Source organism: Notamacropus eugenii, chromosome 6 (genome assembly GCF_028372415.1).
Source record: "Notamacropus eugenii isolate mMacEug1 chromosome 6, mMacEug1.pri_v2, whole genome shotgun sequence".
In the NCBI taxonomy this organism is placed as follows: domain Eukaryota; kingdom Metazoa; phylum Chordata; class Mammalia; order Diprotodontia; family Macropodidae; genus Notamacropus; species Notamacropus eugenii.
The window spans coordinates 261998081-262011663 of record NC_092877.1 but is presented as its reverse complement, the minus strand read 5'-3'; the positions used below and the strand labels follow the sequence as shown (position 1 = coordinate 262011663).

At 40.7% G+C, this 13583-nt stretch overlaps 1 protein-coding gene across 2 annotated transcripts in view; it reads right to left on the bottom strand.

Moving 5' to 3' along the window:
- Nucleotides 1–11066, bottom strand: part of TBC1D4 (TBC1 domain family member 4) — a 216783-nt gene extending 205717 nt beyond the window's left edge. The window contains exon 1 of one of the 2 annotated variants that reach the window (XM_072622295.1): nucleotides 10355–11066. In XM_072622295.1, the coding sequence (XP_072478396.1) occupies nucleotides 10355–10885 (531 nt within the window). In that variant the 5' untranslated portion in view covers nucleotides 10886–11066. The remainder of the gene's footprint in view (nucleotides 1–10354) is intronic. The other variant, XM_072622300.1, reaches the window with a different exon arrangement.
- Nucleotides 11067–13583: the final 2517 nt, after the last annotated feature.

The following is a 13583-nucleotide window of genomic DNA, read 5'->3' as shown; positions in this document are numbered from 1 at the left end:
AGTTACCCATAAAATTCATTCACTTATTCATGCCATTTATTTAACAGTCCATTATTAGATTCCTTTGGTAAGGCTACAAATCTGCGTTAAAAAAACCCAGAATTAAGTCAGCCAACTAAATATCTGTAGTCCCATATCTAATTTACCAAGATCATATGAAGTAAAATATTAAAGTGAAAACAATTTAAGCAGTGGTTCAAAGAGGAAAAATGCCTGGAAACTAGAGTTGTAGCTAATATTCTTCAGGCTGCCATCATTACCCATCTCCATGAAAGAGAAACCACAGTATTATTTTAAGAGATGTTTGTTTTCTTCTTAAACAAAATTTAATGTTTATAAAGACTTGTGGAGATAAAAAATATAATTTTCTTTTAGCAGCTTTAAAGCCTTTAAAATTTTTTATTTAAAAATAATTTTAGCTAGATTATAGGTATCAAAAACAATGTTTTAATAAAATATTTTCATTGCTTATACTTCTATTAATACTCTGATTATATCTCTGAACATGCTGCAAGAGAATGTTTTCAAAGATAAACTGCAGGTAGCATCTGGAAAATGCAACAAAAAAATGGACTCCTTTCTATTACAGTTAATAACATAACTAGATCTTTAAAAACAGTGGAACTTAATATATAAGAAAAAAGCAACTGAAGCATCAAAACCACCAAGGACCAGTCACAAATTCATTCTAAGTCAACCACATACCTGGAAGATTTTCAAATGAATAACTAACTTCCAAAGCTGGTTTAATAGGTTTTGAATGAGGTGTTACTACATTCCAGCATGAAAGTAAACAATAACCCACATTCTAATAATACCCCAAGCAGACTCCTACCCCTAAAGATGTTGAATTTAAGTCAACATTCCCTGAAGACCACATTTGAAACAAACAAAGTCCATTAACAATCTGAATGCTCTACTAAAGTAAGTTTGAAGTTAAGGAAATTAGACCTGCCCACATGGGTCAAATTAAATGAAGATTTCAGGTGATTAGCCAGCTTTAGTCATTTAGAGAGGGAGAAAGACTGGAAGACTGGAAGTAAGAAAAAGGTACTGCCTATATTATTCAGGTGGTTCGTCTGTATTCATACAATTTAATAGAGAATTACTAAACTAAACTTTGCTCATTTTCCTTAGTCAAGATTCGCTAAGATATTAGCCATGTTCTTTTTTTCTTTTCTTTTCTATTTTTAGTGCAGCTGATGAAAGATCTTATTTTGCTAACACAGAGAGACAACAGTGATGTAGTGGGAAAAGTCCTGGATGAAGAGATAGAGAATATGGGTCCCACGTTTCTGGGTGACTTACTTTGTACTTTGGACAAGTTATTTAGCCTGTCTAAATCTACTGTTTTTCCATCTATAAATTTAGGGGGTTGTCTTCAATGAACCCCAGGTCTCTTCAGATCATATAAACACATCAGACAATCTGAACAACATGCTACATGAAGAAGGAAGGGGATTGCCAATTATGGTTCCTGAAGCTGGAGGGGTAGAAGCCGCCAGGGAGAGGCCAGGAGAGCTGGACGTTGTCAACCCACCCCACCATTGTCTGGAGATGCTCAGACAGTGCATATGGCAGATATAACGGGACATTTTCTTAGTTCATCAGTTTCCAAATGTCTGCTTGTCTTCTGAGGGGAGTCTAATGGGTTGTATTAGCATGCTTATATGTTTCCGTATCTGTTCTGAGCTCTTGTGATTCCTTTGTATCCTATTCAAGATCCTATTTTCTGAGAGGCAAAATAAGGATTGTCTAATAACTAATATACATGTGGCATACTGAATGCTTGTACATGATTTCAAGACTCTGCTACTCCAAATTTGAGGAAAATCAGTTACCAACTATACCTACAATTATTCTAGGGACTTTATCCCAGAATAAAACTCCAAAGTGAAGGTAATTATTTATTTATTTTATTATTATTATTAGTTTATTTGTTGTCAGTTTCTGCAAATACTTCCAGAAGTATTAGATTTTCTCCCCCTCCATTCCCCTTCCCTCCCCAAGACGGCATACAATCTTATATGGGCTCTACACATACATTCTCATTAAACACATTTTCACATTGGTCATGTTGCGTAGAAGAATTAAAATGAATGGGAGAAGAAGGTAATTATTTAAAAGAGAAATTCATCCTTTTAGATCAGGCTCCAAAGATTGGTTCCAATCTGTACAAGGCCAGAGTCTTTGTAGAAGGCCTCACAGCCCAAGTTACCTTACTATATATACTTTGCATCTGGCTTATCTGTGTATATCATGCTCCTTAAAGACAGGTACCATTTTGGTTTTTCGTCTTTGTATATTCATATACATTATGTAACATAGTACCCAACACATAGTAAATGCTTAGTAAAAGTCTGATCAAATGAGTCTACAACAATTTATTATCAAGGCACTATTAGAATTAGACAATTACAAATTTGGAGGGGATAGAAGAGATCATCTAGTTCAACTCTTACACATTTCCCAACTAAAACATTCCAAGCTATCATCAAATCTCTGCTTAAGACCTCCAGTAATAATAAATTTTCTTTCTTCTGCGGCCCCACCCACCACCACAACACACTTTTCCACTTTTAAGCAACTCAAATTGTTTGGAAATTTTCCCTTATATCAAGTCAAAATCTTTCTCCTAGTAACTTTCATAAGAGTTCCCACCAAAGTGATCTGATTCCTCATCAAAGCAATGATTAGTTCACTCATCAGCAATTCAAAAAAATTCACTTGAACAGGATTTGTCTGCTATTTTTAATATTTTAATAATCTTAGAATAAAGTATATTTACCCAAAGGGAAAGAATCCACTCGTTTAAAATTGTGACGATAATCTAGAAAATGAATTCCATTCACAGTGCAAATAAAGTTGGCTCATCAATTTTTTGCCTAGTAATGTCATTGATTAATGGACTTGCTCAAAAATTATACAAGATGAGAAGTTAAAGGGTAAGTTGTAATGTGTAGCACTGTAGGGAGTAACTACGTCCGTTAAGATCATGAATTTATTTGTTTTTTAATAATGTCATGAATACAGTGTAACCAAACCCTTCAAGAAGGTCCAAAAACGTCACCATAAAAAAGTCAATTCCTCAGATGAAAGGTTTACCCCACACCCTACCTCCTACCCCCAAGTCTAGTTTATTTTTAATACTTAGACAACTAGAGAATTGTTTTGACAGACACCTAGCAAGACGGGAAAGCAAGTGAAGGAGATCCAAGCCTGTATCGACCAACCCCCACGGCCCAAATAACAGATGACTTGTATAGGATGGCTCATCCCATCTGCCATGTTAAAAAAAGGAAAAAAAATAACCCTGGGTCAAGTAGGCAATAGAAAAGTTATGGAGAGGGAGGAATCTTTGCCCTCATAAAAATGAAAATACAAGAAGAAATAGAGAATAGAAGGAGACATAAGGATGATAACTAACAAGTCACGATGAGCACAATATAAACTGAAATTCATTTTTAAGTGTAAATAGTGCAAATCTAAGTTTAATGTATTTTTTTAAACTGTGCATTTTTTTCAAGATTAAACTTTCTCAGGTCAAGATAAAGGCATAACTTTTGCTTTTATGGCCTGAATTTTTGTCCCTGAGGAACTTAACTCCCCTTTATAACACTGTACCTATAAAACAAAGTATTTTTTGTAATTGTCTCATCCAAATTGTTTTAACAATACCATTTAATGAGGTTGAGTGGAGACATGCCTGTGCTCATTCCCCAAGCAGCATTTGAAAATTTTTTTATATAAAAGTAATATGTTTGCACATCACAATGGAGTCACTAAAGAGACAAAAATGTGCAAAGTACATGTGGTTAAGATGGAAGAATGCTTGTGTAATGAAGCACTATTTTTTTTTCACTCTCAAACTGAACTCTAAACACTGGTAGAGACTATAAAATAACCAAGGGAACAAGAGCAGTCTATAGGGTACTGCTCCATGGAACACAAAATAACAGAGTGTGATCAAAATGAGACACTGAGCAATCTTATCCCATCCTCCCCCATAATGCTCACAGCTGGGCAGAGGAAGAACATGTGAACATATGCTCCTATACTTCCCCCAGGATATCTCTGTAGCAGCAGGGGTAGACTTCAATATTTCTTATTCTGCTCCTTCGGCTGCTTCAAACTGCCTGAGAGTCAAAAAGACGAGTGGAAAGTTTCCTTCCCCTTCCTCAGAGCCCCTCAAATTTTTGTACCTTCAGTGTGTCACCCTAGAAGAAAAAGATACAACTTGGTAAATTTTGGTCTATACTTCTGCAATAAGGACAGTTAAGGTAGAGGAATCTAGAACTTGCTGATGTTACCAAGAAACATTAAGGAACTCGAATACATTCCTCAATGGCAAGAGAATTGCCCAGGATGGATGCCACAGTAGGAAGAGTGAAGCTAAGGTTTCCCATAATATGATCAAGGTTCATCATGGAATTAACCTATGGGTTAATTTTGGGGCAAAAGTGGAGCACATAGACAGAAAGGACGAGACAGCTGAAGGACAAGGAAGAAAGAAATTATTAAAGGAAAAATAATTTAGCCATAATGGTTTAAAGGTAATATTAAGTATGTTTATAAGTTAGCACAATGAATGTGGGATTGTCATTTGGCTTGTCATTTGATCTAACTTTCTCTGATTTTCTGAACAACATATCTTACCACCAAAAAAAGGAAGAAGAACTGAGAAACTGCAGATTTGGAATATTTGTCCAAAATTAAGTTGAAAGTTTACATCTTGCTTGAAACAATGAAAACAGTTTAATCTTTTAAAGAAAGCAATAAAAGGATACTAATTTTATTGCTGAATTTTCACAGCATCACTTACAGTTTATCTTTGAAATTAATACCAAGGAGTATTCAGGAGTACATACAGAAGTATAATCAAGGAAAATATTTTATGATAACCATTTGCCTTCTAAATGCCGACTGTCATCCTGATTGGTTTTAAAAGTGAGCTGTTCAAAAAAAATGTTATTTTTAATCCCTCCCCAAAAAACTTACAAACCTTAAATATTTCTTTAAAGGAAAAGCAAACATTTCTCTTTTTTAACATTTTCACTGAGCCTTAATAAAACTTTCTCTTATATATGTACACATAACATGTATGTATTCTATAATATACATGTTATAACACATGTTATATATGTATGTTGTGTTGTGACATGTGTGTGTAACATATGTGTCATATATACATATACCCACCTTTCAGATATAGATGTCTAAATGGAAAAAAAATTTTGAAATCATTTTAGTCAATCAAATAAAATGAATTACTGCTGTTTGTGAAAAAGAACCTGTCAGTGTGAATTTTCTAGGTTGACGGGATGAAGTGAGTCATTATGGTATACTGGAAGGGGTGCTAGATTTGGAATTAGAGGATCATGACTTGATTCCTACTTATTTCTGTGTGACCTTGGAAAACAAACATTTCTTAAAATAATGCTATGATTCCTCTTTCATGGAAGTCTGTGGACTATCTCCCTATTCCCAGAGAACACACTACTGTGGCAATTCTCTCATAACACTCCAAGATACTTAAGTGTTTCTTCTATCCCAGAGGTCACATTTCCATAAAAGAAAATAACTTGAATAGAACTGGTTATTTCTGCAGAAGCACTGTCACTTCCTGTAGGCAGAAGCTTTAGAGCTTGGTCATCCTTTAGGACAGCCACCCTGTACATGCTGCTAACTTGCCCTATCAAATAAAAGGAATAGGGCTATGAGGAAAGGCAGTAGCATAAAAAGTTCTCCTAAGGCCCCAGCCAAATGCTTCTCTCTGTGAAGCTGTGAAGCCCCCTGTGTAGGAAAAACCATGGTGTCTTTGCCATGGTGGTAACATATAAAAAGCACAAAACTCACTTGGAAATAATAATAAAATAATAACAGCCCATTTCTCTAGGGCTTTGCAAGAGATTGTCTCCAAAAAATTCTGGGAAAGAGGGAAAACAGCAGAAAGTAAGCTCTTTGAGGCCAGAGACAATTTCTTTTCTGGTTTTTTTTTCTTCGTATTCTTAATTCAAATAGAAAACACAAGAGGGAGGCAAAGGAGAGGCTTTCTTGCCACTTTTTAGTCCAAAAGGGACTATATCCTTATATCCTTACAACTTCCCATGCTTCCAATGCTAGCTTATTGCTATTATTTTTTTCAGAAGTTGCGTATTTGAATCGATAAACTGTCTGTAAACTCTACATTAATAAATGAATAAATGCAGGATTTGTTCATAATACCTTTATTGTAAACTTCAGTTCTCTCTCCATTCTAGCTTACCTCCTACCATACCCCACCAAAATGGGATATGCTCAGAACTTTCAAGGAAATATTTTGTTCTTTTCATGGTGAGCACCACTCTACATATTAGAAGAAACTCTGCTTTGTCATTCTAAATCATAAAATCCCTGAGTTGAAATGAGTCTCCTTTGTTTTCTGGTCCAATCCCCACTCCACCCCACTGAAGCCTGAATCAATCTTCTCTACAAACACCCCTTAAAAGTCCTCATTTGGCCTGAAGAATCTCAAAAAATGTGAGTTGGAAGGAACTTCAGGTGTCCTTTGGTTCAATCCACACTAAGAATTCCCTGTACAGCCTCCAGGCCTCCCCACTTCTAAAAAGCAGCTAATTAATGTTCTTTTGCATTAACTATAGTGAAGACCACCCCAAACCCTATCCTCAGGAATTGATAGAAATCAATAAAACCTTAGTGCTTGAAAGGGACCTTTACAGATGAGTCAGCCACAGTTCAAAGCAGTTGTACCTCACAAAAAGCTCAAAATAATTCTTTTTGTCAGTCAACAAATATTAAATATTTTCCATGTAAAACGCACTATACCAAGTACAAGAGAAATTGGAAGATGAGTGCATTTTCTTAATCTAGACTTCCAGAGTGGGAAAGGAATTCATTGATTGCCTAGTCTAATGTCAAATGCAAAAGCATGAACTCTCATCTACCCTTCAGCCATGACAAGAGGTTATCTCTATCCATTGTTGAACACTTCTGTGATGGGCAGCTCATTATCTCACTGGAAAGTCCATTCTATTTTCGGATAGTTCTGTAAGTAGATTCTTCCTAATACAGCTCCTGTAACTGCTACCCATTGGCCCTCTTTCTACCCTCAGAAAACATAAGAGAATAAATATAGTCCTTCCATAGGACAGTCCTTAATCTGTTACAAAAGTCTTCTCCAAGGTGAATATCGACTGTTCCATCAACTGATCCCCAGGACAAGGATCCTTATCCATTTAATTCAAGTAACATACATCTCAATTAGTAATCAATAAACACTTATTAAGTGCCTACTATGTTCCAGTTATTGTGTTAAGCACTGAGGATACAAAAAGAGAAAAAAAACAGTCCCTGACCTCAAGGAGTGCACAATCTAATGAGAGTATCTTATATTTGTAGTTTTACTCAAAGCCCTGGCCCAAGATTCTGCAAATACCACTGACATGAAATGAAATATGATTTGGCTCCCTCTCATACCCTTCCCAATACAAAAGGATTAGCTACTGCTTCAGTGAATTAAAGGGGAAAAGTGAGTCTAAATATAACATTACTTGGAAAATAATTGTATATTAAGGTTCTAGCACCTAAATTGTAAAGGGAGGAAACAAAGCAGAGAAAGAAAACCATAGACCAATATCCTAATGAATATTAACAACAAATTACCAATATTAGCAAGTAGACTACAACAACATTATAGAAAGATTGTACATGATGACCAGTTTAGGCTTATATAATGAATGAAGGGTTGGTTCAACGTAATGAAAAAAAATTGACCATCCACTAATATGTTACTGAAGCAACTGCTACTACTACAGAAAAGTTAGTGGAAACAGCACCGACATAGCCATAACCCATAATGCAAAGTAACTTTTCATTGTTACTGAAAAAAGCAACGATATGTTAGACATCTTACTTTGGTATGATAATTTCTACCAAGAGTAAGCTACTAATAGTAAAAACAAAACAAAAACCAAGTCGCATTAAATTAACAAGTGTCCAGCCATAAACTTGATAATAACCACAGAATATTTATCTGCAAAAAGTTCCTCCTCATATTGATTTGAGTCAACAAGAGCTGGTTTCAGTACTTTGCTCCTAATCATGAGGAAGTTATTAAACTCTCTCAGCTTCAGTGTCCTAATCTGTAAAAACAAGGGTACCCCTCTTAGATTTATTATCTGGATAGAGTTAAAAAATATATATATATATATATCAATTATTATAATAAGGGCAGGGATCTCATCTTATCTAAATTTCCTGACCACCTCTCCCTACCCCCATACCTAGACTGGTATTCCCAACACAGAAGGCACTTAAGAAATATTTGCCCAAAGAATGAAGGCAAAATTGACTTCTTTTAAACCTAAGACAATTTAGTTTTTTGTTTGTCTATACACACACAAGCCTTTTATGTAAACCTCTGTAAACCAAGAAGTCTCCAATAGGGGTATTAAATCAGAATGAAACAAAGAGCCTTATTTAAAACAGGATGTTCCCATTTCAGAACTAACTGGACAAACAGTGGAACAGCTAATTTTTATTTATTTATTTATGTAGGTTGGTTGGGATTGCTTACTTATTTATATGTAAATAACACTGTTCCTCCAAAGAACCCAAAACATTTTTCTGACATTAAATAATTGATTGGTTTTAAATCACATATTCAGCCCTTACTATGTTATATAAAACTTGTCATAAATAGCTTTATGAATGCGTTTAAAAAAAAAATTATGGCCATTGTTAGAAGCAGCTGAGGCAAAGTGAATTAGAGCAAACTTTGAAAAAAGTAAGATCAGATCCAACGGTGCATCTGACAAATGCTAGTTGTGGACCACAGACAGAGGTCACTAAACTATGGAGGGGAATGGCTGTGCAATGGATAAAGCCCTGGGCCTGGAGACAGGAAGACCTGAGTTCAAATGCACCTTCAGTCACTTAAGAGCTGTGACCCTGGGAAAGTTAATTAACCTCTATTTGCCTCAGTTTCCTCAACTGTGAAATGGGGATAATAATAGCACCTACCTGGTAAGATTACTGTAAGAGTGCCTGGAACATAGTGGGTACTATATCAATCCTTTCCCTAAACCACTCAGTGCCCAAGGGCAAATCTCTTAAGTTAGTAAGTAGAGGAACAGATGTGAATCTGCAAAAGGAATTTCCACACTGGAAGTTTTCAATAACTTAGGCCCAGATCAAAAAAAAAAAATTTGCCAGATTGAAGTTTTATAGCAGTGTCATAAATCGCTTCTGAAACACCTGCCTCCAAACGTTCTACTTCATTCTTCTCACTCTTAGAAACAGACCTGTTTGACGTCAGCACATTTCAATTCAATTTAATAAACAGTAGCAGATTTGTACTTGGAGAAATCTCTGTTCCATTCACTGGTAATAATACCAACTCAACAATAACTAAAGTGCTTTGCAATTTACCAAGAGTTTTCACCAATATGATCTCATCCCATCTTCACAACATTTCTAAATTAGAGGTCACCCAACCCACCCATCTGCCCCCCTTTTAATAGCTGAGAAGCCTACATTCAGAGGTTGTGATTTGCCTAAAAAAAAAAAAAGGTACACAGATAGTTACCTATCACAGGTCGGTTATTTAATAACAGTGGTCCTCCTAGGAGTGTATCCATTTATGCTAGCTATTAGTTGTTACCTTGCCTAACCCAATGTAACTTTCCCTTCAATACATAACTTTTCTGCAAAGTGATACAAAGTTGCTGCTGGACTGCTCACGATAGCACAGGCCTAGAAGTGAAAAATCCATGGAAGGTGTTGGCCAGGAGGGGCACCCCAGCCAAAGCCGCACCCCGCTCCATCCTACCCCTCTTAAACAAGCATAAAGCAAGCTGCACGTGACCTATTTTAAATTCCACCTTCCAATCCCGCCAGACCGGGGTAATCCACGTTAGTTCTCCCCTGGATCATCAAAGACTTTAGGCCTTGGAGACAGAAAGGAGGGAGAAGTCCTGGTTCTCTGAAAACCCACAGTCAAACTGTCCAGCCTGAGTGAGTCCCTCCCTTGGCACAAGCAGCCTCCTCTCTCGGCTTCTTGGGAAACCTTCTCCCCGCCCCCGCCCCCCCTTCCTTGCTGGAAGCTCCTCTTTCTTCCCCAGTGCACTACCTCCGGAAGGGTCGTATCCCCCCCTCAAAAGAGTCCTCATCAGCAGAGAGAGAAGGGCTGAGAGTTGCGAGGGGAACTTCCCCGAAGCCCCCTTTTGCCTCCCCCCAACGCTGCGGCGCGACCCCGGGAAGCTCCGGCTGGATTCGTGGTGTTTTGTTTTCCTTCTTTCGCCCCCCGCGTCCATGCCCAAGCCGCCCCCTGCCCCAGGCGGTCGGGGTCACTTGCCTGGTTGGGGTCGGTGGCCCGAAAAACGTGACAGGCCATCTGGGACTCGGGGTCATCGGGCTGGGCTTTGATCAGGTAAGCAAAGTAGGTAAGATCGTGGCTGTTGTGGATGAAGCGGGAGATGTGCTGCGCCTTGTGCTCGAAGATGAAGACGGACGGGCTGGGCAGCGGGCCTGGGGCCGAAGGGCTAGCCCCCGGCGCCCCGGAACCGCCCGACGGGACGGGGACGCAGCGGAGGTGCGGGGAGCTCAGCAGCAGGAGCACCTCGCGGGCCGCGCCGGGCTCCGGCTTCTGGCCCCGACGGCGGATCTCGGCCATCAGCCAGGGCAGCATGGGCAGCGTGGTCCTGCGGTCCAGGCATGACCAGCCCACGTACCATAGCCTGAACTGCCTCTCCCCTGGCTTGCCCAGCCCGGGCTGGGCAGCAGCTGGTGCCGCCTCCGGAGCAAGCTCAGGCGCAGGCTCAGGAGCGGGCTCGGGTCCTAGGGGGTGGGCGAAAGGCTCGTCCTGGAGGCAGCTCGGCGCTTCCATAACTCCTTCCCCGGGCGAAGAACTCCAAGGAGAGCTTTGGCCGAGCCCGGCCGCACCAGGCGAGAGCGAAGGGAAGGGGCCGCGGCGGGCGAAACTGCGCCAACCCGCGCCCTCACTTCTTCTGGCCGGGGCTGCCCCTCGGGTCACAGCCCTGCCCCAAACTCCTCGCCTGACCGAGCCCGCTTAGCCAGCGGCGTCTCAGGGCCAGGTCCCGCTGGCCGCCCCGGGCGAGGCGAAGGCTTCGGCAGGCACCGGCAACAGGGTGCGCGCCCCGCGGCTGGACGGGCACGCAGGGTCAACGCGGCATCCCTCCCTTGAGCCCTGGTTCGGGGCCCTCCGCTTCCCTTCACCTCCGTCAGAAAGCCATTCCCCCAAGGCACCTAAGGACTCGCCCCACACCGTCACGATAGCTGCCCCGACCTGGGGCCACCTCGTGGTCCTAGATGCCCTGCTGCTGCTGCTGCTGCTGCTGCTGCTGCTGCTGCTGCTGCTGCTGCTGCTGCTGCTGCTATCGCGTCCGCCGAGGCCGCTGCTCCCGTTCCTGCTGCCGCCACCGCGCTTTCCCCTCATCCAAGCTCTCTAGCCCGGAGAGGGAGGCTGGACAGGGGCGGGGGCGGGGGCGGGGCTGTGTGAGAGAGAGTACGGGGCAGGGGTAGGGGTCGGAGTGGGCTGGGAAGGAGTCGCCTCCTCCGAGGTGACCTGCTGTCACCAGAAGGGGCCGGGGGCTGGGCTGGGCTGGGCAGACTGCGGTGCTGACAGCCCTCCGGCCGGGACGGAGAAAACTACTCCTATGGAAAATAACTAAACAAAACGTGGCCTCTCCGCAGCTGCTGCTGCTCCTCCTCCTGCTGTTCGCTCGTCCCCTCCTTCCCTCCCTCCCTCCTTCCTTCTGTCTTTAGGGTGGCTCCTACTGCACCTCTCCTCCCTCTCTCCCCCTGGAGCCGGGAGGGGCGCTGACAAATGCGGATACGAAGAAATCGTCTTCTCACCTTTGCTTCCTCCACTAGCCTTCACCACTGGTGCGGCTCCCACCTCTTTGCTCCCCGAGCACTTTTCCTCGTTCAGTGCCCAAGCTGGCCCCACGGCTATCAAATCTTCCTTCCCTGACACCAGTCTTGTTCTCGAACAGTCATATCTGCCGTCTCTTACAGTGGGCCATTCCCAGAAGTTCATTGGGGATTTAAAAAACTGATTTAAAGTCCTAGGATGCTAGTCTCCCTAGGTTGTGGGCCATTCCCAGAAATTCATTGGGAATTTAAAAAAATTTTTAGTGACCTAGGATGCTAGTCTCCCTAAGATTCATTGGGGATATTTTTAAACTGGCTTAAAAAACCTACAATACTAATCGTTTACTGATTATTTAAATCTTTACTAATTAGCCTCGAATGATTTTTTTTTTTAAATATAGGCACGACTTTTTGTAGCAAGTAACAAAGAACTGGAAACAAGGCTCGTTGGTGAAATAAATTAGAGTACAAGAATGTAATGAAAGATTACTGCTCCATAAGAAACAATGAAGATGAAAAATTCAAAGAAACATGAAGATTAACAGTGAACTGAGATAAAGCAGAAGAATAAGCAGAACCAGGGAAACAATACCCAGAACAATGTAAAAAGTGGGGGGAGGGGATTGAAATTGAACCCTACGTGTGATAGTCATTCATGTTTGGTCCCAAGAAATGGACATGCACCTCCTCTTCTTTGAAGAAGGGGTAGACTTTGAGTGATATGACAGTCAGTCAACAAGTATTTATGAAGTGTCTATGGTGTATCAGGTTCTTTGGTAACCTCTGGGGATAGAAAGAAAGGCAAAAATTACATATAGTGCCAGATTCTATTGATGTGTTGGTTAGCTGTGATAAGCTGCTTTTTTAATTCTTACAAGAAATGGCTCACCAAGAAAGGAACGTATTTATAAATGAAGGTGATGTAAAAAGTCTAAAGGTCTGTAATATATAAGCATGGCCCCAATACAACTTTTTTACTTCCATTTTGATTTTACAGTATTACCAGGTGTTCCCAGCCTGTGGAGCAAACAGTTTATCTTAATCATCGCTGCTAGGATGCAGGACATCACAATTTACACCATTTGATCTGTAGTTCTTACAATTTCAAAATTCAAAGATATATAAAGACATAATTTAATTTTCATAATAGGTCACTGGCCCATAAATAAAAATTCTAGTAAGTGGGGAAATTCCAGTATACTTAGTGATTTGTTCTAAGGAAAATAGAATGTTGAGGAGCTAGGTGGCCCAGGGCTTTGAGTACCTACCCTGGAGTCAAGAGGACCTGAGTTCAAATTTGGCCTCAGACACTTGACACTTACTAGCTGTGTGACCTTGGACAAAGTCACTTAACCCCAATTCCTTTGCCTTCCTCCTCAAAAAAAAAAAAAATCCAAAGTATGGTAGTGTTTTTACTCTATATAGTCATTTCTGGAGATACAAAGAAAGGCAAAAGACGGAGCTTTCAAGGAGCTTTTAATCTAATGGGGAAAATGAAAAGCAAACAAGCATATATACAAACAAGGTATATGTAGGATAGTTGAGTGTGTTCATCCTTGGTTGCCTAAGAAGACCTTGCCATCAGAGAAATAATGACATGACTTGCACTTGACTTTGTTGAGTGAGGGAGGGCTGTGCAGGTCACCAGCCTCACTTCTCCTCCAGAGCCATCTGAATCCAGTGACCAGATT